Source organism: Gobio gobio, assembly GCF_949357685.1.
Source record: "Gobio gobio genome assembly, chromosome: 11".
Lineage (NCBI taxonomy): Eukaryota > Metazoa > Chordata > Actinopteri > Cypriniformes > Gobionidae > Gobio > Gobio gobio.
In genome coordinates, this window is record NC_137104.1 from 44,466,646 (window position 1) to 44,489,209 (window position 22,564).

A 22,564-nucleotide genomic window follows, 5' to 3' on the forward strand; every position below is an offset into this window, starting at 1 on the left:
CTTTATTGCTTGCTGGGTTGTTAATAAATGGATAATTGTCACAGTATTTATTCTCCTGAGTCTTTTTAACTTTTTTTTTTATAAATAAATGAACAAACAGAAAATTAATAGAATGATAAGTGCTATTCTTGATTGGTCAGGTGCTGCTGGAAAAGTGCAGCGGCGCGAGGATATAACACAACAGCTGAAAATAGTCCCCAGCAAGCTCTCTATGCAAGCAGGTTGTCACGTTGGTTATGTTGACGAAAGTTAGCCTATTTTCAGGCGCTGCGTAATATCATTGCACCGCTGCACCCATAGTACGGCAGCAAAGTCCCTTGATCATTACGCAGGAATGAGGGTATAGTTCCTAACCATATCGGTCTAGAAAATCACAACTTTTCATTTTCCGGCGGTGTTAGCACACAATGTAAATATACACATCACAACATGTAAAAAGGAAAATGTTGACGTTATTTTGTCACTTATTGAGCAGTAGGCTAGATGGAGTCGTTTACCTCCAGTCTTTGTGCTAAACTATGCTAGCGGTGGGTAAGTCAGACAGAGTTATGGCATGCACGGAGAGGAGAATGGTATGTATGGACTTATCTAACTCCGGGGGATACTGTGAATAAGCTAAAGTCCCAAAAAGTCGGTGTGTTCCTTTAAGGCAATGAAATCAGAGGCATGAGAGATGCATTAACTTTACCTGTGGGTGTCTTTGTTGGACAGTGTTAGGCATACTTTATAAACACTAGTGACTTTTACAATTTGTGATGACACATTTTGCAATATTTGCTTTGCGTTGCGTTGCCTTGTTTTTGTAATATTGATTACTTTCTCATGGTGAAGAACCAACCCCAACCCGTGTGGGGGAACCAAGAGGAAAGAAGGATATGAGACTGTGCAGGAAATGTTGCAATCCAGAATAGTGTATAAAAGGAAGTATGATTCAAATGGTTAGGATACAAGTCGAAGATACATGCGGGGAAGGTTTATCATTTTTGTAAAATCACTGATTAAATCATGGCTTTTCTGCTGACTACCCTAGTGCTGCTTTTAGGAGTCCAAGGTAAGTCCTTAGGAAAAATAATCCAATGCTGTATACTAAACCTGCGTTGGTTGTTTAAATTTTTCTAGGGAATAGGATTCTTTAAAAACACTATTCCTGCTTTGTCAGTCATAAAAATGCTGTTTTAATGTTTTTGAAACATTTTTCATATGTTTTGAAAATAATAAATCTGATATAAGAATGTTGCATATTATACAATGACTAATATGACCATCAACTATGTACTTCATCAGTAGCGATAGTAAAAAAAAAAAAAATTTTTAAAGTAGCCTATATGGGTTTTGGGTACGTGGAGTTTTTTACATAATCATGCTCGCCTGTCATTGCAACAGAGATGACAGATGTCAGATGACAGATGCCAGATTTCAGATGTTCCCTCTCAGCAGACATCCTCTTTTTTCTACAGTTTATTCACTCCACAATGGGAATAAAGAATGAAGTAAATTGTGACTTTTTTTTCTCAGAATTGGGAGATATAAACAAGCAATTGTGAGGGGCCCAACAGGCTTCCATGAGCTACACCGAGGAGAGTGGCTGCACAAAAATACGTTTTGTAAAATAAGTTTACAGGAGTGACAACCACATTCTATCACCAAACTCACACCCATTCAATTTCTGTACTCGCAATAAAAATTTTTGCCAAAGACCTGCTGTGTGAACAGAGCCGGACTGAACAATAGTTTTCTGTAACGTCATACATTCAAGAGAACAGGATATTTCAAGACTCACTAATCACACAAACACAGTGTGAGTGTAGCCAGTCATTCTGAAAACTTTGGAAATAAAAAATAAAACAACAACAACTAATGTCGTGAATGACTTCTCTTTAAAACATAGGATTTTACTGATGTTATTAAGGACTTTTTTAGCTAGAAAAACAAGGAAGAAAAGTATCTAAAGTTATGTCATTTTAAAATATATTCATACAAGAGCACAAATTAAAATCTCCACGTGTTGACCAAAAATGTCCCTGATTGTAAGTAATACAGTCATAATTGTGAGATATTAACTCAGAATTGTGAGTTATAAAGTCATAATTGTGAGATATAACCTGCAATTGTGAGAAAAAAGTCTTAATTGTTAGATAAAAAAGTTTATTACCTTGTTACCTTTTTTATTCTGTGGCAGAAACAAGCTAATTATTAGGCTAATATTTTTATCAGCCTATAATTATATAATATACTGATAATGTGACACAGAATGTTGGATATTCTCATGTAACAGTCCATAGTATATTTGTGTACATCCATTAAAAGCAGACCAAAGGCTAATGAAATAGCTTAAATGCAAAAACAAAGAGTCACAATCTGTAGAATATTGAACACAAAGCAGGGGTGTCCACAGGATCTCATCCATGCAATGCAGAAGGGGAAAAAAGTAATTAAAGGTCACTGGGTCACAGCAGCAATTATTTGTTCACATTTAGCTGTCCAAATGAAACTATGGCACACTGTAAACTGTGCAGTTAAGTATAGAAGCTTAATTTCGCTGAACAGTTTTATTATTACCTCATAATCAGCTCTTTGAATCAATGGCAGTTGGAACCCACCTAAAGGTGGGAACAGGTTCCTAATATCTGTGTATTTTTGACTAGAAGTCACTGTTCAATTTGCGTAGCATTTAAGCCATTGTGTGTGAAATTCAGGAGGGTAATGGATTTGGTGGCCCCTGATGTAGATATCGGCAACTGTTCACATCAGAGAAAATTACTTTCTAAAATATAAGATAAATATGTTTAGACATCATCAGAGTGAATTTGGCTAACGTTAAAGTCATTCTATGTGAAGTAGAGGGTGGTAATGTATTTGGGTAACCTTTAATGCTGCCCTGTCGGATTTGGTGACCCTGCTGTTGATCTGAAGCAGTTTACATCTGACAAAAAACCTTTTTAATATACAGTAGAGAGAAGTTTACATGAAGTTTGTACTGTGTGAGCATCAGACCTTAATGCTCACCTACTACGACCAGTACAACGCCTTCATATTGAATTTTCACCCAAAAATCATGTTCATTGTCATTCCAAAACCATATTGCTGGTATTTTACCTTTTGAAAAATTCAGCATTAGATTTTTCAGGCCAATTCACACTGCACCAACAAACAGCGACCGACAGCAACAGACTCTTCGACGGGTTTTATCGGATTAGTGTGTTACCCCTGTCGGCGCCTGTTGGCATCTGACAGAGCTTATTTTAGCCAATTGAACATGTTGAATCGGCACTTATCGGGTCGTGGGATGTCTGAGAAGTGACGTACTGTAAACTGGTGATTGTCAGCGTTGGTCAGCAGTATCTGTTGGTGCAGTGTGAATTGGCCTTTCAATGTCTTTGTGTTACAAAGAAAATATTTTTAGAGTATTTAATCATTTTATGACTCACAGGCACCAACTCTCTATGGACAGTAACGAAGATAACAGCTCAAAGTGGGGGATCTATCACCATTCCCTGTCACTACAATCTCCAGCTCAAGGACCTTCCTAAATTCTGGTGCAAGGGAAAATACTGGAATACCTGCATGATAATGCGACCTACCAACCAAGAGAAGCGACCAGGCATTAGCTTTTACAACAGCCCAGATGAACTGGTAACAACCATGACGATGACGAACCTACGCAGAAGTGATTCAAATCGTTATTGGTGTGCCGTGAAGAGGCGAGGTTCCTTTGTTAGAACATCTCTTGAACTCACCGTAACTGAGGGTAAATGTTATTGAGATACTTTAGCACCACTATGAGATATTTGATGGTTCCAAAAGTAATTGATGTTGTCATCTGATTCTTTTCAGGTACTCCAGATCTGTCAGTGGCCAGCAACAATGTGTCAGGTGAAGAGGGTAGCAATGTTACCATCCAATGTCTCTACAGTGACAAACTTAAAGACGATGAGAAAAAATGGTGCAGAAGTGGAAATTTGCACTCCTGTCAAACGGCTCAGGATTTAGAGCCATCAACTGGTGCAGCTGTACAGATAAACGATACATATGATGGTGTTTATACAGTGACACTGACAGGACTGAAGACGGCAGATGCAGGATGGTTTTGGTGTATGGCTGGGGATGTGCAGGCTCCTGTTCATATCAATGTACATTCAAGGCAACTCATTACAGATGCCAACACAAGTAAGTTTCCATGTATGTTATGTAGTTTACAAATATATTGGATTAATACTGTGTCCCTAGCAGATGCGCAGCGACACGTATCTTTAACATGTTAATTGTATTTTCTCCTAATGAGAAAAGATGGCAAGATGCGATGAGCGACCAGGGATTCTATTTCTGGAAATGGTTTCTATTTCTGCAACACAAAATGGTTTAATTTGAGTTTATATACTACATTTTTTTCATGACTTAATTAGCCATAATGAAAGCAACAATGAACAATTTACCTCAGATCTTAAAAATAACTTAAATTATAATTTCTTAAAATATCTTAAATCACACACATACACACACACAGAGAGAGAGAGAGAGAGAGAGAGAGAGAGAGAGAGAGAGAGAGAGAGAGAGAGAGAGAGAGAGAGAGAGAGAGAGAGAGAGAGAGAGAGAGAGAGAGAGAGAGAGAGAGAGAGAGAGAGAGAGAGAGAGAGAGAGAGAGAGAGAGAGAGAGAGAGAGAGAGAGAGAGAGAGACTTTATATATATATATATATATATATATATATATATATATATATATATATATATATATATATATATATATATATATATACAAACATTTGTGAAAGAATAGGTCGCTCTCAGGAGCTCAGAGAATTCAAGCGTGGTACCGTGATAGGTTGCCACCTGTGCAATAAGTCAATTCGTGAAATTTCCTCACTACTAAATATTTCACCATCAACTGTTAGTGGTATTATAACAAATTGGAAGCAATTGGGAAAACAGCAACTCAGCCATGAAGTGGTAGGCTACGTAAAATCACAGAGCGGGGTCAGCGCATGCTGAGGTGCACAGTGCGCCAAAGTCACCAACTTTCTGCAGAGTCAATAGCTACAGACCTCCAAACTTCATGTGGCCTTCAGATTAGCTCAAGAACAGTGCGTAGAGAGCTTCATGGAATGGGTTCCCATGGCCAAGCAGCTGCATCCAAGCCTCACATCATGCTATGCAAAGCGTCAGATGCAGTGGTGTAAAGCACACCGCCACTGGACTCTAGAGCAGTAAAGACATGTTCTTTGGAATGACGAATCACGCTTCTCTGTCTGGCAATCCGAAGGATGAGGAGGGTTAAAGACCTATAGGGCCAAGCAAATTCACTGTGTTGACCAACAGAAACCTGCTTTTGCTTCATACAACACTACACTATTGACATTGGACTGTAGACCTTTTTTGCAAAGAAATGTAACCAAAATTCTTCTAATGAGATCACACCTTAATTGTGTCATTTCGGCCCCAATGGAATTGCGAAAACCTGTTTCAAATGTCATTTAAAGTTTTTCTCGAAAACTCCCTCATCATTCATTGGTCAGCTAAGCAGATAGACCTGCCCCAAAATCCCGCCATTGTTTATGTCAGTGTTGCCATAGGGCCAACCAAACAAACATAGCTATATTTTGAAAGCAACATGTTAAATGGATTAAATGGATAAATGGACACAAAACAAACAAATAAACAAAAAACATTTTGGGTGAACTATCCCTTTAAGACCAAAAGTGTAGACACGAAAGTGGGGCTGAGAAACTGGGTCCTATAATCTAACATTTTATATCATGAGTGTATACAGACCACTGCGCCACAGTTCTGACTGTGAAAGTATTTTAACATTCAAGGAATTACACACTTCTTCTTCAAAGACAATGGCAGTGCATACAAAATAAATAATAACTTTCTTAATGAGTTTCTAGGTAAAGCAAAACTTTTTTTAACTGTGTCATTGACCTGCTCTTTTTTATTTACAGGACCTTCCACATATACCACAGCACCATCCTTCACTTCAGCTATGGATGTAGACAACCATAATTCAGTCACTCCTCTTGTACCCACAAAATCCAAATTACCAGAAAGCACTTCGATTCAGACTGAAAAACCTGACCAGACATCTACTGCATCACCAAAGCAGTTTCTTTCTACGATACAGTCCTCATCCTATCTAGCCACAACAGAGAACTCAAAAGAGAACCAATCTCACAGCAGTGGGACCGTTAGGACTCCACTAACCAGTAGATCAACATCTCCATATGTTGCTAGTAACTCTACAGTTACTGTATCATCTAAAGGGAGAATATTTGAACCCACACCCACTTATGAACACAGGTATGTTCAAATAAATCTTTAGTAAAACATAAATGCTACTTCATATCTGTTCAGTTCTATTTATTAGTATGTGATACTAGCTGAGTCTAGCAATTTCCTTATTTTTTCAGAGGCGCTATTCGGGTGATTGCACTAGTATATGGAGCACTGCTTATATTATTTTTGGTATCTGGAGTTTCTTGGAAATTGCGGTCATGGAATAGTAAGAAATCTATTATTTTTATGACTAATATTATTATTACTATTATGAGGATGATTATTATATAATACACTGAATTTTTCAATAAACATTCACTTTTCAATCAATATTTATTGTTCTCTTCCCTATTCTTTTTTTTTTATAAATATTTTTTCCCCTGAACATTTCAGAAAAGGCAATCACAAGAGAGGAAGCAACAGAAATAACAACAGACCTGCAGGTAAATAATTCTTTAACAATATAAACAATATTATTTGACAAAATGCTAAATTATTTATTTAGGAAAAATAAGAAAATACAATTTACAATACAAGTTACAATTATGAAAAAATATATATAAATAAATTGTTTATTTAAAAACAGAACCAACACAACAGTAAACTGTGGAAAGTTTATTTGCTTACAACATTTTCGTTTTATTTTATAGGCAAACGACAGAGATGATCTACTGACCAACGAATGGACAAATACTTCAGTTGTGCAGTTCAGCACAGACTCAAACACAGTTCTAATAGCATAACCTGTTGCAAAGTTGAGACCCCTAAAACACAAAGATGGACTAGACCAGTGGTTTTCAATCATGGTTCTGGGAACCTGCATATTTTGTATGAGTGTGTCTTAATCAGTTCCCTAATCATCTACACGATTTACACCTCAATCAGTTCTCTTACTAAGGGTGTGCACGAATATTCAATCTGTAATTAATATTCGGAAGAAAAAAAAATACTATTCAAATTTTACTAAGTTGCTTTGCTGGCCGTAAATTATCAATCCGAATAAAGCTCACAGTTATAAATAAATTCTCTGGGTGGCGCTGTGGATCGTGTTGATAAGTTTATTGTATTTGATCCGATTTGATCACATAATGTCGTCTGCCTTGCGATATTACTTTTTATCAAATGCATAAATGAAACTAAGTTATCATAATATCACCACCACAATAAGAAATCACACGAAATCCAAACACCATGTAGAATGAGGAAAGGCAGCTGTCCACTGCATTCACGACTGCAGGTAAGCGCAGCTGTACCTTGAATGAGCCGAGATGATAACATGTGATAGCAAAATGATCTCTAGACATATGCTTCCTTTAAGTTTCGTCGAATGAGACGGGTTAAAGAACAGAAAACACAAAGTGCTGTTAGAAACTTCGCTTATAGCACACTGTTATCTGTGTGCCTCTGCAACTGTCTGTCAGCGGAGCGCATTCTCACCCGAGCATGTGGTGGTATTGTTTTTCCTCAACATGAGCATATGAAACAATAAACACGATAAGTTTTTAAGTTGAGCACAATAACTGTCCAGTCTGCTTTATTAGCGTTTTTTTCCTGTTCGTGCTGCTTGAGCTTATTTGGTAAATCATATTATTTGTTTTTACTGTTTAATGTTTTGAACTAAATCCTAAAGATATATCGTAAGCTTGTTGTGTATATTGCCTAATCGTTCACTGTAAAAAAAAAAAAAAGTTGAGAAAACTTAAAAGTTTAAGGCAACCAGCTGCAGAACATTTTTACGTTTTCTCAACTTAGGGTCAATTAGTTGTACAAACTAATGTGTGTGTATGTTCAATCAATCAACATAATATAATAAGTTTAACTAACTTGGTTACACTACCAATATGTTCAGTTGACTATAAATATTGAGTTTTCTCAATGTAGAAATTTAATTTTAAGCAACCAGCTACAGGACTTTTTAGTTTACTCAACTTGAGTTTTATAGCATTTACAAACTTAAAGTTGCTGTTCAACTAACCTAAACTATCAAGTTAATCAAAAAATAATCAATCCAATGAGTGAACAATTTTATTAAATACTATTCAGTACATTGGTCCTTCAAAAACATTCTTTAAAGTGACAATACAATTTCATCAATATGGCTTTAACAACTTTTCAAATCCACTCAGTTCATTCAAAACTCATTTAAATCAACAACAACAAATAAAATAAATAAATAACTACATGCAATTTCAAGTCTCAAAACCTTTCTTTAACCCTCAGGTGCTCTTCGGTCATTTCTGACCGGAAAATGTTCAGTTTTGAAATGTTAAAAATCACAGCTTCATCAGAATGATATGAAACTTGGTGACTTTTCTTGCATTTGGTATGTTAACACAAAAAAATTTGAGGGCATGATTCGAGCATGCTAAGTGGTCGTAAAAAATTACTCCCACTTGTGCTCTTTGGTCAAAAATGACCCCCATAAGAAATGAATGGGAAATCTGCAAAGACACAATACACAGAATTTGTGTGTGTACAATCTACAAATCGACCACCATGCTGAAAAAAGTACACAGCAGTAAAGGGGTGACACTCTAAAACATCAAGAATGTGATATTGACACACACACACACACACGAAAAACTGAACCTATGAACCACATTTGGAATTTTAATCTAGTATTAGATTTGTGAACACACAAAAAAACTGAGAGCATGATTCGAGCATGCTAAGTGGTCGTAAAAAGTGCTCTTCAGTCAAAAAGTAAAGCAAAAGCACTAGGTAGGTCTTGAAATTGACTGTTGCCACATCTTCCACAACAGTGAGGACACCAACTTCCCTTAGTGCAGGCATCATCAGGACCGGTGTCCTACAGAAACACAAAAGAGGGGAGACAGAAGTAATATATTAGAATATGCATTTCAACATAGACAAAAGAGGTTACACACATGGAGTTATATGTTTTTTTTAATATATATATATATATATATATATATATATATATATATATATATATATATATATATATATATATATATTAAAAAAACAATATATATATATATATATATATATTAAAAAAAACATAATATAACTCCATGTGTGTAACCTCTTTTAGTTATTAAAAACTGTAAAGCTAAAGTATAAGATTTTATATTGTGATGGGAGCCAACAACAGACACAGTGGAAGTAACCTCAGGCCACGGAGAGGCGTTCATTTTCAAGTGTTTCTAAGGATGCAAATGCAGCTGACGACTCAGAGCGCAAATGGGAACATGGTTTGTGTAACATTAGCAACACATTATTAGCCATTTGGTTATGTAGTCAAGCAAAAGGCTAATCATTAATTACATGCATGCATACTAGGGGTTTAACGGTTCACAAAACGTTTCGGTTTGATACGATACACTGGTGTCATGGTTCGGTACCAAGCCTGCAACAACCCTGTCAAAAAGTGAAGCCTGCGCGCCTCGATCGCCCCATGGTGGCCGGTCCCAGTATAGGTCATAAGCCCCGCCCCTCCATGTATTAGCTATGGACGCGAGACAAGATAAATAATTAAATTACACTTCAAATAATTGTTTCCTAAAGATGGTTTCTGTCATTTTAAGCAGTTTTAATCACGCTGATGTTAGTTCAAGTGTTCGTTTTTTCTATAAGTTGGTTTTAGGTAGTTATTTGATGCTTTAAAAACGGGGCCGTGACGTCGTGATTTACAGCTGTGATTGACAGCTGTGATTGACAGCTTCTCTGTGCTAAGTTGTCAGCGAGGTGCAGACGGGCTTTTTTGGGATCTTCGGAGGAGATTAGAGCTTTAACTTCAATTTCTATATTTCCCATTACTGTTTATTTCACACCGACATAATGGGTTGTTCTGCAGTAGACTGTACTAACCGATCTGGCAGATCCGATGGATCTTTGAGTTTTTTTCGGTAAGTTCAATTTAACGTTATAGCTAATTATTAAATGAATGCAATGTGCAAGCTAACGTTAGCTAAAAGACGACAAGCATCGTAAAAATCAGGTGATCGTTAGCTAGTAGAAGCTATTAATTATGTTTATTTTTTACATATGGTTAAAAAAAAAAGAATTATAACATTGTCTAAAGCAAAGGCTGTAATTTAACTCTATTTGGACTTGATTGAACTTGATTTTAAAAAGTCAGTAACGTTAGCGTTAGGATATATTTTTTTACGGTAAGTTATATGGTTAGGATAGATAACAATATTATTTACACAATCATAGACATTAAAATAAATGTAAATGCAACCGAATTGGTTAGATGCATTTTTGTATTGCATGAATGTGTTACGTAAATATCACACATTATTTAAACATCTTTCTTTGTTCTGCTTACTGATATGTGCACTTATCTCTTTGCTAACCCAATTGTGACGTTGCTTTATTTGAATAAACCTGTTAAACATCATACTTATATTTTCAACCTGAGATCAAACTATGTTTGAGATGTGCATTTTATTAATGACTTAAAAGTTACAAGAATAATATGAAACTTCAATCTTCCATTGTCCATTTGGCTGCTAAAAACTACATATATTTTGCAGTTTTCCTTTAGGTAAGCATGAAGCAGTAAGACTGAAGCAATGGTTGGTGAACATGAGACGGAAGGACTGGAAACCAACAGCCTCATCTCGTATTTGCAGTGCTCATTTTGAAGAGCATGCCTTCGCAAAGGGCCCAAAGGTAAACAATCTGTTGGATAACAGGTGTTAGATCAGACGAATCTCCAGATCAGAAATATCATATCCAGCCCTGGACGTAGCAACCCATAATTTGATAACTGCAAATAATGTAAAAACTGCACATATAATAAAATATTCATAACATAATAATTTTCTCAAAATATTATAAAATATTGAGGTCATAATGTAATACAAATTTTTACATTATGAGAAAATTATTACAATATAAACTCACCAAAAACATGTCATATTTACATTGTAATAGCTTTAAAACTAGAAAAAAAATCTGTATTCCCTTATAGTACATTTTAATGTAAAATTTACATTTGACTGAGCATTTTTATTTTACATTCAAAGAATATTCAAAATTAAAATTGTTGCTGTAATAAATAATTTAGTAATTTTAGTAACAATCAAAATATACTGGAATGAACTGACATTAACATGAACATATTTAAAATTAATTTAAGACTGAGAACATGTTTCAATAGCATCTACAGAAGTATGGTTCAACAAACATAATTATATTTTTAAAAAAAATTATTTTCTTATCTTTATTGTTTTGGTTCTATAGGGAATCCGTCTCCTTAAGAGCTCAGCAGTCCCAACTATCTTCTCAAGTCATCTGGTGAGGTCCTTGGGTAAGACGGGTAAGAGGGTAAGACGCAAGATTTTTAAAAATGCTAATACAGAGGTAAGTGGCTCCTCCCTTTTGTTGTGCAAAGTCTCAGAGGATTCCCCAGTTGACAACTGCCACCTTGGCGGGAAATCTGCTGCCGATTACAGCAATGCCACCCTGACTGAAGATGCCAATGGGAACATCCTGCTTGGCAATGACATCTGTCAAGCTGAGAGTGCTGTAACAGTGGATATCGTTAAAGAGGATCATAGTTATGCAGCTTCAACCGCTAAACATGCAAAATGTGACTGCTTTCAGGTAGATCACAGCTACAACCTAGAGTCACCAAGGACTGTGAAACAGAAAAATCAGGCCACAGAACAAATTCTACAAAATTACAAGAAAATGCTTAGAAGGCAAAGCCAAAAATCCAGACGTTTAAATAGAAAAGTCCACACCTTAAAGGGTGTCACCAAAGAACTCAAGGAGGGGCTGTTTATTTCGAATCAATGCGCCTCTTTGCTTGAGTCAATTAATGAAGTGCCAAAACACATCTTGCGGAAAATACAGCAGGGGAAAAAGTCAGCTAAGTACTCAGAAGAGCTGAAGCAGTTTGCCACCACACTGCACTTTTACTCCCCAAAGGCATATGAGTACGTCCGTGACAATTTTCATAAAGCTCTGCCACACAGTCACACCATCCGCAATTGGTACAGCAGCATCTCGGCCGATCCTGGATTTACTGTGGCGTCTTTCACAGCACTACAAAGTCATGTACGGGCAAACAAAGAGATAGGAAAAGAAACTGTCTGTGCCCTAATGATGGATGAAATGTACATCCATAAGATGACTGAATTTGCAGGGGACCAGTTCCATGGCTATGTGGATATTGGGACCGGAGAAATTGACAACACACTGGCCACCCAGGCCTTGGTCCTCATGGTTGTAGCTGTCAATGAGTCATGGAAAATTCCCATAGCATACTTCTTCATCACAGGTATGGATGGAAAAGAGAAGGCAAATGTCATTAGGGAGAGCCTTAGCAGGCTTCATGAGGTTGGTGTTAAAGTTGTCTCACTTACGTGTGATGCGCCCACATGCAACTTGACCATGATAAGGGAACTTGGCGCTGACCTAAACATCAACAACATGAAGCCCTACTTCTTGCATCCTGAGGACCCGACGCATAAAGTACATGTGTTCCTGGATGCATGCCACATGCTAAAGCTTCTTCGGAATGCCTTTGCATCTTCACTTGAATTTGAGACAGAAGATGGAAGGAAGATTAAGTGGAAGTACTTTGAAGCCCTCAATGAACTTCAGGAGAAAGAAGGTCTGCGACTTGGAAACAGGCTAAGGATGGCTCATTTACAATGGAGAAAGCAAAAAATGAAAGTCCACCTGGCAGCACAGCTCTTCAGCAGCAGTGTAGCAGATGCCATGGAGTTCTGTGAGCAAGGCTTGAAGTTGGAGGAGTTCAAGGGTTGTGCTGCAACTGTGCAGTTTGTGCGCACTGTAGATGCAGCTTTTGATGTGCTGAACAGCCGAAATCCACTCGGAAAAGGTTTCAAAGCCCCAATGAAGCCAACAACTAAAGACCGGCTTGAGGCCATTTTGAAGCAGGCAGACACAATGCTCCGTGGGTTGAAGGTCCAGCAGTACAACAAAATGGTGCCACTTCACACAACAAAAAAGAAGACTGCCATATATGGCTTTATTGCTAATGGCAGAAGTGCACTCAACATCTACCATGATCTTGTTGAGAGGGCCAATGCACCATGCAGATATCTTCTGACCTACAAACTGAGTCAGGACCACTTGGAGCTCTTCTTTTCTGCCATAAGATCAAGGGGTGGGCACAATGACAACCCCAATGCCAGGCAGTTCAGGGGAGCATACAAACGCTTACTTGTGAGGCACCAAGTGAAAACCGGCACAGGCAACTGTTTGCTACGAGATAACACTTACATTCTCAACTCAACACCTGCAGCTGTAAATGTTGCCCGCAGATTGGAAGTGCAGTTGGTGGAAGTGGGTGTGCCGGAAGATGACACCATTCCTGACCTCCCAGATGTATGCAGCCTTTCTGAATACAAAGAGGCAGCAATAAGCTACATCACAGGATTTGTGGTAAAGAAGATGAAAGAGAAAATCACCTGCTTGCCTTGCTCACAGGCATTAACAACTGATGGTCCTGCACATGATTTCATTCATCTAAAAGACAGAGGCGGTCTGCAGAAACCATCATCAGGCATGGTGACTGTGTGTCTGACCACAGAGAAATGCATTCAGAGGAGGATCAAAACCAATGGAGGAGAGCTTCCCAGTGGACGTGGAATCAGTTTGACCATTGTCAATCAGGTTCTTGCAGATTGTGCGGATAAAGATCTTTTCCCACAGCTCCACAGCCATATGTTTGAAACATGTGTTGAAGCGAACCACATCCATGTACTGGTGAAAATGGCCTCCTTGTGGTATTGCAAAGTCAGATTTAACCACTTTGCAAGAAGGGAAACTGAGATGGTCAAATCTGGCAAGATGGTTCGCAGACAACTGACTAAATTGATCCATTTTTATGGGGAGTAATTTCAGGATATTTGTCGCTGTCACCTGTTACCACCTACCACTAAATGTTCCTCTGCTAGTGATGATATAAGCCCTATTCACACCGTGAGTATGAAATCATGCTAATAACGCAACTAGAAGTTATTTATTTATTAGAATATACATATCTTTTTACATAGGCTATTATTAATAATGTAATTAAATCAATAATAATGAGTTAATAAATACGAATTTAAAAATAAAATATATAATATTTATTATAATATATAATTAATTATATATAATTTAAATAGTAGTTATTCTTACATGCATGTATACTAGCAGTTATCTATTTATTACATTGCCACTAGCAACATTTTTGCTTGTGGTGTGAAGGGGGTTCGCATAAACAGGACTGAATCATTGACAGAAGAAACATCGACTCCACTGATCCTCCTGAAGTTCTGTTGCTGCTGGTGATGATTTACAGTCCGCATAAACAGGACTGAATCATTGACAGAAGAAACATCGACTCCACTGATCCTCCTGAAGTTCTGTTGCTGCTGGTGATGATTTACAGTCCGCATAAACAGGACTGAATCATTGACAGAAGAAACATCGACTCCACTGATCCTCCTGAAGTTCTGTTGCTGCTGGTGATGATTTACAGTCCGCATAAACAGGACTGAATCATTGACAGAAGAAACATCGACTCCACTGATCCTCCTGAAGTTCTGTTGCTGCTGGTGATGATTTACAGTCCGCATAAACAGGACTGAATCATTTAACCCTCATTTGATCACAGAAAGCCCTTGTGAATAAATTCATGTTTTACTGCACTTCAATGTAAATATGTTTAAAGAAATGATATACTATAGTAATGTTTACAATTGTAATCATCCTTTTATGTTAATAGTTTGACTGTTTATTTTCTAAATGCAGTTTGCACTCAAGTTTCAAGTTTAAAATACACAATGCGATTTGTAAGGGGAGAGGATTTGCTCTCAGTTCCTACAGTTTATACTTGGTTATGTTCACGAATAAAAGTAATACCAAAATGTAAGCATTCCTTTCATTTGAGTTTGAGAAAATGAAAATGTTCACGTTATTTACTGTATGTTACGTCTATATAAATGTTATATTTTTGTTGTACCGTTTATTAATTTTTTTGTATATTGTTAAGAATTTACATTTACACTTTATCTGTATTGTTGTCCCGTCTGCATTTGTCTTGTTTGTCAGGTATGTCTTGTCTTGTCTTATGTCCCCACTCCTGGCCTGCACCTTGTCGTGGTGAGTGGGCTTTCAACTGAGATGGGCCACCTACTGTATGTTGAAAAGTTTGTTGGATCTGGTGTGTAAAAATGTTTTTTTTATCTGTTCCTGTCTTAGGTTAAAGATGCTGAAGAGAGAGGATCCAAGTCTCGCCCTCACACCTGGTCTTGCTGTCGACCTTTAGACTGATGCCATAGTAGACATAGTGGAAAATATGTCACTGCCATACACTGCCAACAATGCTATTGTTTTGTCTCAAGATGCGCACCAGTAAAGTTTTTTCCTAAGACACGTTTATAAAAGCTACTGAAATGTCCTTGAACTAAGGCCTAATCCTGGCTTAATCTAAGCCCTATTTGTGAAACTGGGCCATAGATTGGCAGGGCAGATCTCACTTAAGGTTTGAGGCAAAAGCTTCACAATTAACTAGAACTGTTTTTGATTATTCCTTTTCTTTATGTGTGTAATTACAGAAGCAACCAGATTCAAACCCCAGTGCCACCCTGTGACAACATAGAGGACTATCTATGTAAATGAACTGAAAAAATTCTGATTATAAAATGCCACACTATAAGTTACACATAGACAAGATGTACAGGTCCCTATAGTGATTAAATAATTAATGGCCTTCTCTTATGTATCCTTGACATGTATTGGCAGAAACCGTTGTACATTTACATTTATGCATTTGGCAGACGCTTTTAACCAAAGCGATTTACTTTGGATAAAGCGAAAGCCTTATTACAGGGACAATCCCGCTGGAGCAACATGGAGTAAAGTGCCTTGCTTAAGGACACACTGGTGGTTTGCACCTTCTGTGTATCAGTTCCATGGTTTAACCCACTGGACCACCATCTCACATATGTGTTTTGTATTTAAGACTCATTTAAAAAAAAAAAATTTGATCTGAGACAAGTATCTTCTGAGTATTAGAAATGTATTTTTTTTAAAGTAATTTATGCTTTCTTTGACAGAAAACAATAAAACCTCATGTAATGTAAAGTGGAGGTATTTATGTTGAGCCAATCAAATTACTATGGAATTATTTCACAAAAAAATAAAGAGGCTTGCATAAAAGTGAAAATATGTACAGTATTTATTCATACAAAAATACAAACAAACATACAAACTCCTGGCTCCACTGTGGGGGGAAAATGAAGTCTATCAGATGGAATGACTGGGGTAAAGCAAGGGGTTTAGAGAAGATGGGAGAGGAAGGGCTGTGACAGAACAGTGTGATGGCCTTTGTACATTAAGAAAAGGGTGCACATTAAACATCACATAAAGTATAAAAATCCTGGACTTCTTTTAATGCCAAAACTTTTGGTGGGAAATCCAAATCTAGCACCACCCTACTGGATTTGGTCTTTCATACACTGGGCAATGTTTTTTAAAAATATATCATTTCCCACAGGGGTGAAATGAACTCCATCATGCAAAAACTGTCCAGGATCTCTATGCTTTATGTGAGAATGATGTACAATCTTGCCACCAAGAGAAGAAACAAAGGAAGACACCACACTGTTAACATAGCGCCGGGCTTTGTCAATTTTCTTTGGGTGGGCAGACCTCCACCGGCATCGCTGGGTGATGGCAGAGAAGATGATCCTCATCTGAGGGAACTGCCAATGGAGGTCTTGCAAGTCCTGCTTGATCCCTGCGACAAGCCTCACACTCTTGATGCTCCCAAGATCATTTCCACCACAGTGGATCAACAGGACATCTGGCACAGCTCTTCCTTGAAGGCACTGATGGAAGAAGGGGAGGAGGTTTCTCCAAACCATGCCTCCCCAGCCAAACCACATGACCTGGGCATTTACACCAAGATTGGTCCCGATGGTCTCCCTTGCATGTTTTTCCCCACGGCGAATGTAGCTGTCCCCAATAATGTATATTGTGGATCCTGTTAATTGTAAAACAAAAAGAAAACATCACTTTTAAAAATTGTTCTAGTGTATTATTAAATGTAACTTAAATTTGATTTCATTTTTCTATTCCAAGCTATAGAACGCTGTATGGCAAGGGTACTCAATACAATTCCATTAGCTTCTCAACAAAGGTCCAGATAAGTGTTTTGTTTGTTTTGGAATGTTCATCATGGTTTTCTATAATAGTTATAAATTCAGTACAGAGGTACATTGGTGATTCTGCCAGGGATAATAAATGCATACTTGTCTGTCCACTGATTTTTTTTAAGCACAACCTTTTTATTGTGATTTTTTTTTTGTGCCAATTTGGAACAGACATAATAAACATCAAATGCTGAAAGATAAGCCTGCAAGTTTTCCATAAAAAGATAATCTCCAATTACAATAATTTTTTTAATAACTATGCTTATTTAGTACCCCTGGTATAATACATTTAACTGGATTTAAACACCAGTTTGTTTCGATTATTATTATAAGTTATTTTTTACTTACTCCTGGCCTTTTTTTTACTACTCTTGGGGAATGCTGATTCTCTTGATGGCATTTTTACATCTAAAGGGAGGATAACAAAAATTAAAAAATGACTATCAATCCATTCAAATATATTCTATTGCTTCTGTGTGGTGTGGTGCATTAATAACTAGTTGCTAAATTATAGGATGCTGACCTAGCTAAAAAATAAAAAAAAAAGACAGCATGAGCTAAAGATCACGTTGATTTAGCTGTCCACCAAATTGTGATAGTCGTTTCATTGCAATAACATGGAACAAAAAAGTTACTAGTATTTTACTGTATACAATATATTATTGTGTTACTTTTTAAATATGTATATGTGGTTAGTAGTTGTATTTACCTTATTTCAACAAGCCTCTTGTCGTACTGCAATCAGAAGACGTCAAAATATTGGAGCAGATCGGTTATTTGAAAAAAGTTCAGGGGCGTGTTCTTGCGATTGACTCCGTGAGAGTGTGGGTGGGACCCATGGTGGGACCAGGGCGGGATCTTGAAATGGCGGATCCATGGGCGGTTCCACTTCAAGCTCTCTACTGCGCAACTCCGGTCCCGAAATCGCTACTGCGCAGACTCGGTCCCAAATCTGCGCAAGATGTCAGCGCCGTGTGTGGGCCTCTGAAAGCTTCAAAAATCGTCAGCGGAAGTCAATGGAGTCGCGTCGTCCATATTTTTTTACGGTCTATGTTCGGTACGTTTGAGATACAGCAAAAAGAAAGAAATGCCAGAGAAACTTCCTTTATTCATTTATTATAATTTTTTTCAATTAAAACTAACATCATTATGATCGTTTTTTACTTTGAGCAATGATGGAGCTATACTTGACTCTTCTTAGTAGCATATGAAATAAAAACAGCTCCTTGCTCTTGAAAGGTAATGTAATATTGTAGTAGTTATAATTCCCAGGGAAAGCAAGAACTGATAAGAATGTAAATGTGTACCTTGAAATGTAATGTAAGTCGCTTTGGATAGAAGCATCTGCCAAATGCATAAATGTAAATGTTATAAACAAAGGTTTATTTTAGTTCAGATTAACATTTGAGGGCAGCCATTTTATTCATAAAGTCAAAATAAAACCGACGCAACGTTAATTGAAAGCATTGTAGCCTACTACTCCTGCCAAACTTCCATGGTTGCTGTTAGCGTTACTACAGTAAATCCATGGTGAATGTTGCTGATCTGTGGACACTGGATAGTTCATTAATGGCAAAATGTTTCTCATTAGATCTCGCAGCGATGTTATTACTTCAGTGGCGAATTCAAATGCTTTCTTTACTGGATCTCTTTGCACTGTGTAGTAACAGTGTCGCTTGATCAAGATCGGCCCGTGCTGCATTGATCCAAACTGATAAATGGTTCGTAAAGCACAAAATAACGAGTATTTTTGTTTTGCTTTCATTATATTTGCCATTTGATGTTCGGCAATGTTGTGGTCGCGCCAGCCCTTCACATTAATTTTCACTAAATCCATTTAATGACTTTTAGGCCTAATGCTTTTTAATGCCCCAAGGAAACCCAGAACAATCACATAACTTAACAGAAGTATGCATAAGGAAGAGCATTTAAATTAAGAAAAAAAATGTTTTGTTTGAAAACACATAAGCTTTAATTTTTTTTTAGATTACACAATTGTACAAAATACATTGTAAACAAATATCATTCAAAATTGATAATAAATTTAAATAAATAACAAAACTTACCGAAGTGATCACACTGTCGAACAAAATGGGCGCTAAGTGATCTGAGGCAACTCAAAGATTAAGTGGAGAAAAGGAAATTACAAACTTGCAGCCACCTACACATTTACAGAAGCACATTTTGTCATAAATATCATTCAAAATCAATCGTAAATTAAAATAAATAACAAAACTTACCGAAGTGACCACACTGACGAACAATATGGGCGCTAAGTGACCTGAGGCAACTCGAAGATGAAGTGGAGAAAAGGAACTGCCCAACTTGTCTTGCAGCCGCCTAAAGTTACACATTTACAGAAGCCCATTTTGTCAACAAATATCATTCAAAATCTATCGTAAATTAAAATAAATAACAAAACTTACCGAAGTGACCACACTGTCGAACAAAATGGGCGCTAAGTGATCTGAGGCAACTCGAAGATGAAGTGGAGAAAAGGAAATTACCAACTTGCAGCCGCCTACACATTTACAGAAGCACATTTTGTCAACAAATATTATTCAAAATCTTTCGTTAATTAAAATAAATATAACAACTTACCGAAGTGAGTGACCACACTGTCGGAAAAAATGGGCGCAGCCTGAGGAAACTCGAAGAATGAGCGTGGCAGCGAGAGAAATGCTAATGGTGCAGCAGCCGTGTAAAAGAAAAAAAAGGATCGAACTGCGCATGCTCCTCATCCTGTGTTTTGGTTGAAAACACATAAGCTTTAATTTTTTTTTTAGATTACACAATTGTACAAAATGCATTGTAAGCAAATATCATTCAAAATCGATCATAAATTTAAATAAATAACAAAACTTACTGAAGTGACCACACTGTCGAACAAAATGGGCGCAAAGTGATCTGAGGCAACTCAAAGATTAAGTGGAGAAAAGGAAATGACCAACTTGCAGCCGCCTACACATTTACAGAAGCACATTTTGTCAACAAATATTATTCAAAATCTATCGTTAATTAAAATAAATATAACAACTTACCAAAGTGAGTGACCACACTGTCGGAAAAAATGGGCGCAGCCTGAGGAAACTCGAAGAATGAGAAATGATCGAACTGCGCATGCTCATCATCCTGTGTGGTCTAATACATAGAAGTTTAACCGTTGCGAGTGCGTCGACTGTTACGCAGGAGTTTCCTGCGTTACCTCAGCATTCACAGAGGACTCCATCTCCAGAGTATTGACCATGGCCAGGCAATCTACATTTCCCATAATGCTGCTCTCCTGGACTGATCACACACCTGCTCTTCATTGATTACACTCACACCTGCACTTCATTTCCACATGTATAAGAATCACTCTCTCACACCCATTCAGTGCGAAGTCTTGTTTTGCCCTGGCATACATACCGAGCATTTGTCTACTTATTCTGGTTTAGATCTTGGACTGATTTTGGAACTCTTCGACCACTCTCTGGCTACCTCGACCTTGGACTGTTTCCTGGCTATCTGAACATACTCTGGCTCCCACGACCCTGTACTGTTACCTGTGTTTGAAACCTCACTGCCTGCCCCGATCATCAGCGCTAGCTTACCTGAGTATTCTTTGCCTTGCCCATACCATTCCTGTCTACTGATCTATACTCTGTCAGTCTGACTTTGTCACTAATAAAGCTGCAAATGGATCTCTATGACTCTGTGGATTCATTACATTGACGCACTGAAGCGTTTTTTTGTTTAAATATAGTTCAAAGTTACTATCAGATTTAATGTTATTACCTTGACAAACTATACATCATTAAAAAGATTTAAGACTCAAGTTTCAGTATTTGACCACTATTGTGAGAAACTTATAGTGACGGTTACGTCTTAATTTGTGTCAGGAGTTATGTAATGAGAGAATGCGTCGATACCTTTAATATGAATTATAAGCGTCAGTGGGTCTCATTCAGAAAAAAACTCCTGTGCTGTCGTCATGAACGTGCTTGATAAAACAACGTCCATCAGGGCTTTTAGCTCAAAGATGAGCAGATTTTGAGAAATATTGATAATTTCTCATAGGTTTACATCAGATTTCTATAGACAGGAATAATATTTATAGAATTTATACTAATCAAAATAAAGTCATGTGACATGATCTTGAAAAATATTTAACTAAATACAGAGTTTTAGACTTATCATCTTCAGATTTTAAACATAACATGGTCAGACATGTGGCTTTATCTGCATTGCATTTCTAGATTGATACAATGCCAACTTCCATTTTATTTTTTTTATTTATTTATTTATTTATTTTTATTATAATTTTTTTTTTATTCGTTTATTTAACAGGGACAGTGTATGGCACTCAGCCACACCAGAATTAGCTACAAGCTAAATTTCATCTGTAGTCCCTGGGCAGGACAAATGTTTTATGAAACATTTTCATGAAGATGTTTCATAAAAACAAACTTAAAGTTGTTAGTTCTCCCAACTTTAAATATTAATTTGGTCACACTGATCGGTCAATTTTTATTTAATCCATTTGTTTGAGTTTTCTCAACTTTTTTCATGTTAATTAGTTGAATAAACTTTAAAAGCTGAATTTGTCATACAAAACATAAGTTGGATTTGGATTATTGTACGCTTGTTTAGAAATGGTGACGACAACTTGATGAATAAAAAAATTATGTATTTCTCATTAAACATAATTTAAATAAACAAATATTCGAATATTAGTTTTTTTATGAGCCCAAATATTCGAATACAACATTTTTGAAAAATTGCCATCCCTACTCTTAACCAGTGTTTTGCAAGTTACTTCCAAACTGTAATACATTATAGATTACTTGTTACTAGAGATGCACCGATTTATTGGCCGGTTTTTATCAGCCGATTTCTGATCAATTTACAACCATCGGTGTAAGTGTTGTTGCATAAATACTCGTGTTTTCATGATGCACAGTTAATAATTGCTGTCATAATTTCATGTAATAAATAAAAAATAACTTAATGTAAAGTTAATAATGTAATGCATGTTTAAAAGCTAAAGGGTAAATAGGCAGCTGAATAAGACGTGGTCAACAGTGTATTTAGTTCATTTTATGTGTTCTGATTTGTCCCGGAACTAATGTTCTCTGTTTGTGTTACCGCTACAACCGTTTAG

General features: G+C 36.9%; 1 protein-coding gene across 1 annotated transcript; it reads left to right on the plus strand.

Annotated features, from left to right (window-relative positions):
- Positions 1-933: 933 nt before the first annotated feature.
- On the plus strand, positions 934-8,456 carry LOC307133394 (uncharacterized protein). Its single transcript, XM_079828464.1, has 7 exons — positions 934-1,051; positions 3,431-3,748; positions 3,835-4,167; positions 5,941-6,295; positions 6,406-6,497; positions 6,665-6,714; positions 6,922-8,456. Exons 1-7 carry the CDS (start codon positions 1,006-1,008, stop codon positions 7,012-7,014), a joined length of 1,287 nt encoding a protein of 428 aa, XP_079684590.1. The 5' UTR covers positions 934-1,005; the 3' UTR covers positions 7,015-8,456.
- The last annotated feature ends 14,108 nt before the right edge of the window (positions 8,457-22,564 follow it).

What these genes read in the sequence shown, in the direction of transcription:
- LOC307133394 (XM_079828464.1), top strand. Translation starts at nt 1,006, where the DNA reads ATGGCTTTTCTGCTGACTACCCTAGTGCTGCTTTTAGGAGTCCAAG. An exon ending in GCTGCTTTTAGGAGTCCAAG is followed by an intron (nt 1,052 to 3,430) that starts GTAAGTCCTTAG and finishes TATGACTCACAG; the next exon opens with GCACCAACTCTCTATGGACA. An exon ending in CATTACAGATGCCAACACAA is followed by an intron (nt 4,168 to 5,940) that starts GTAAGTTTCCAT and finishes TTTTATTTACAG; the next exon opens with GACCTTCCACATATACCACA.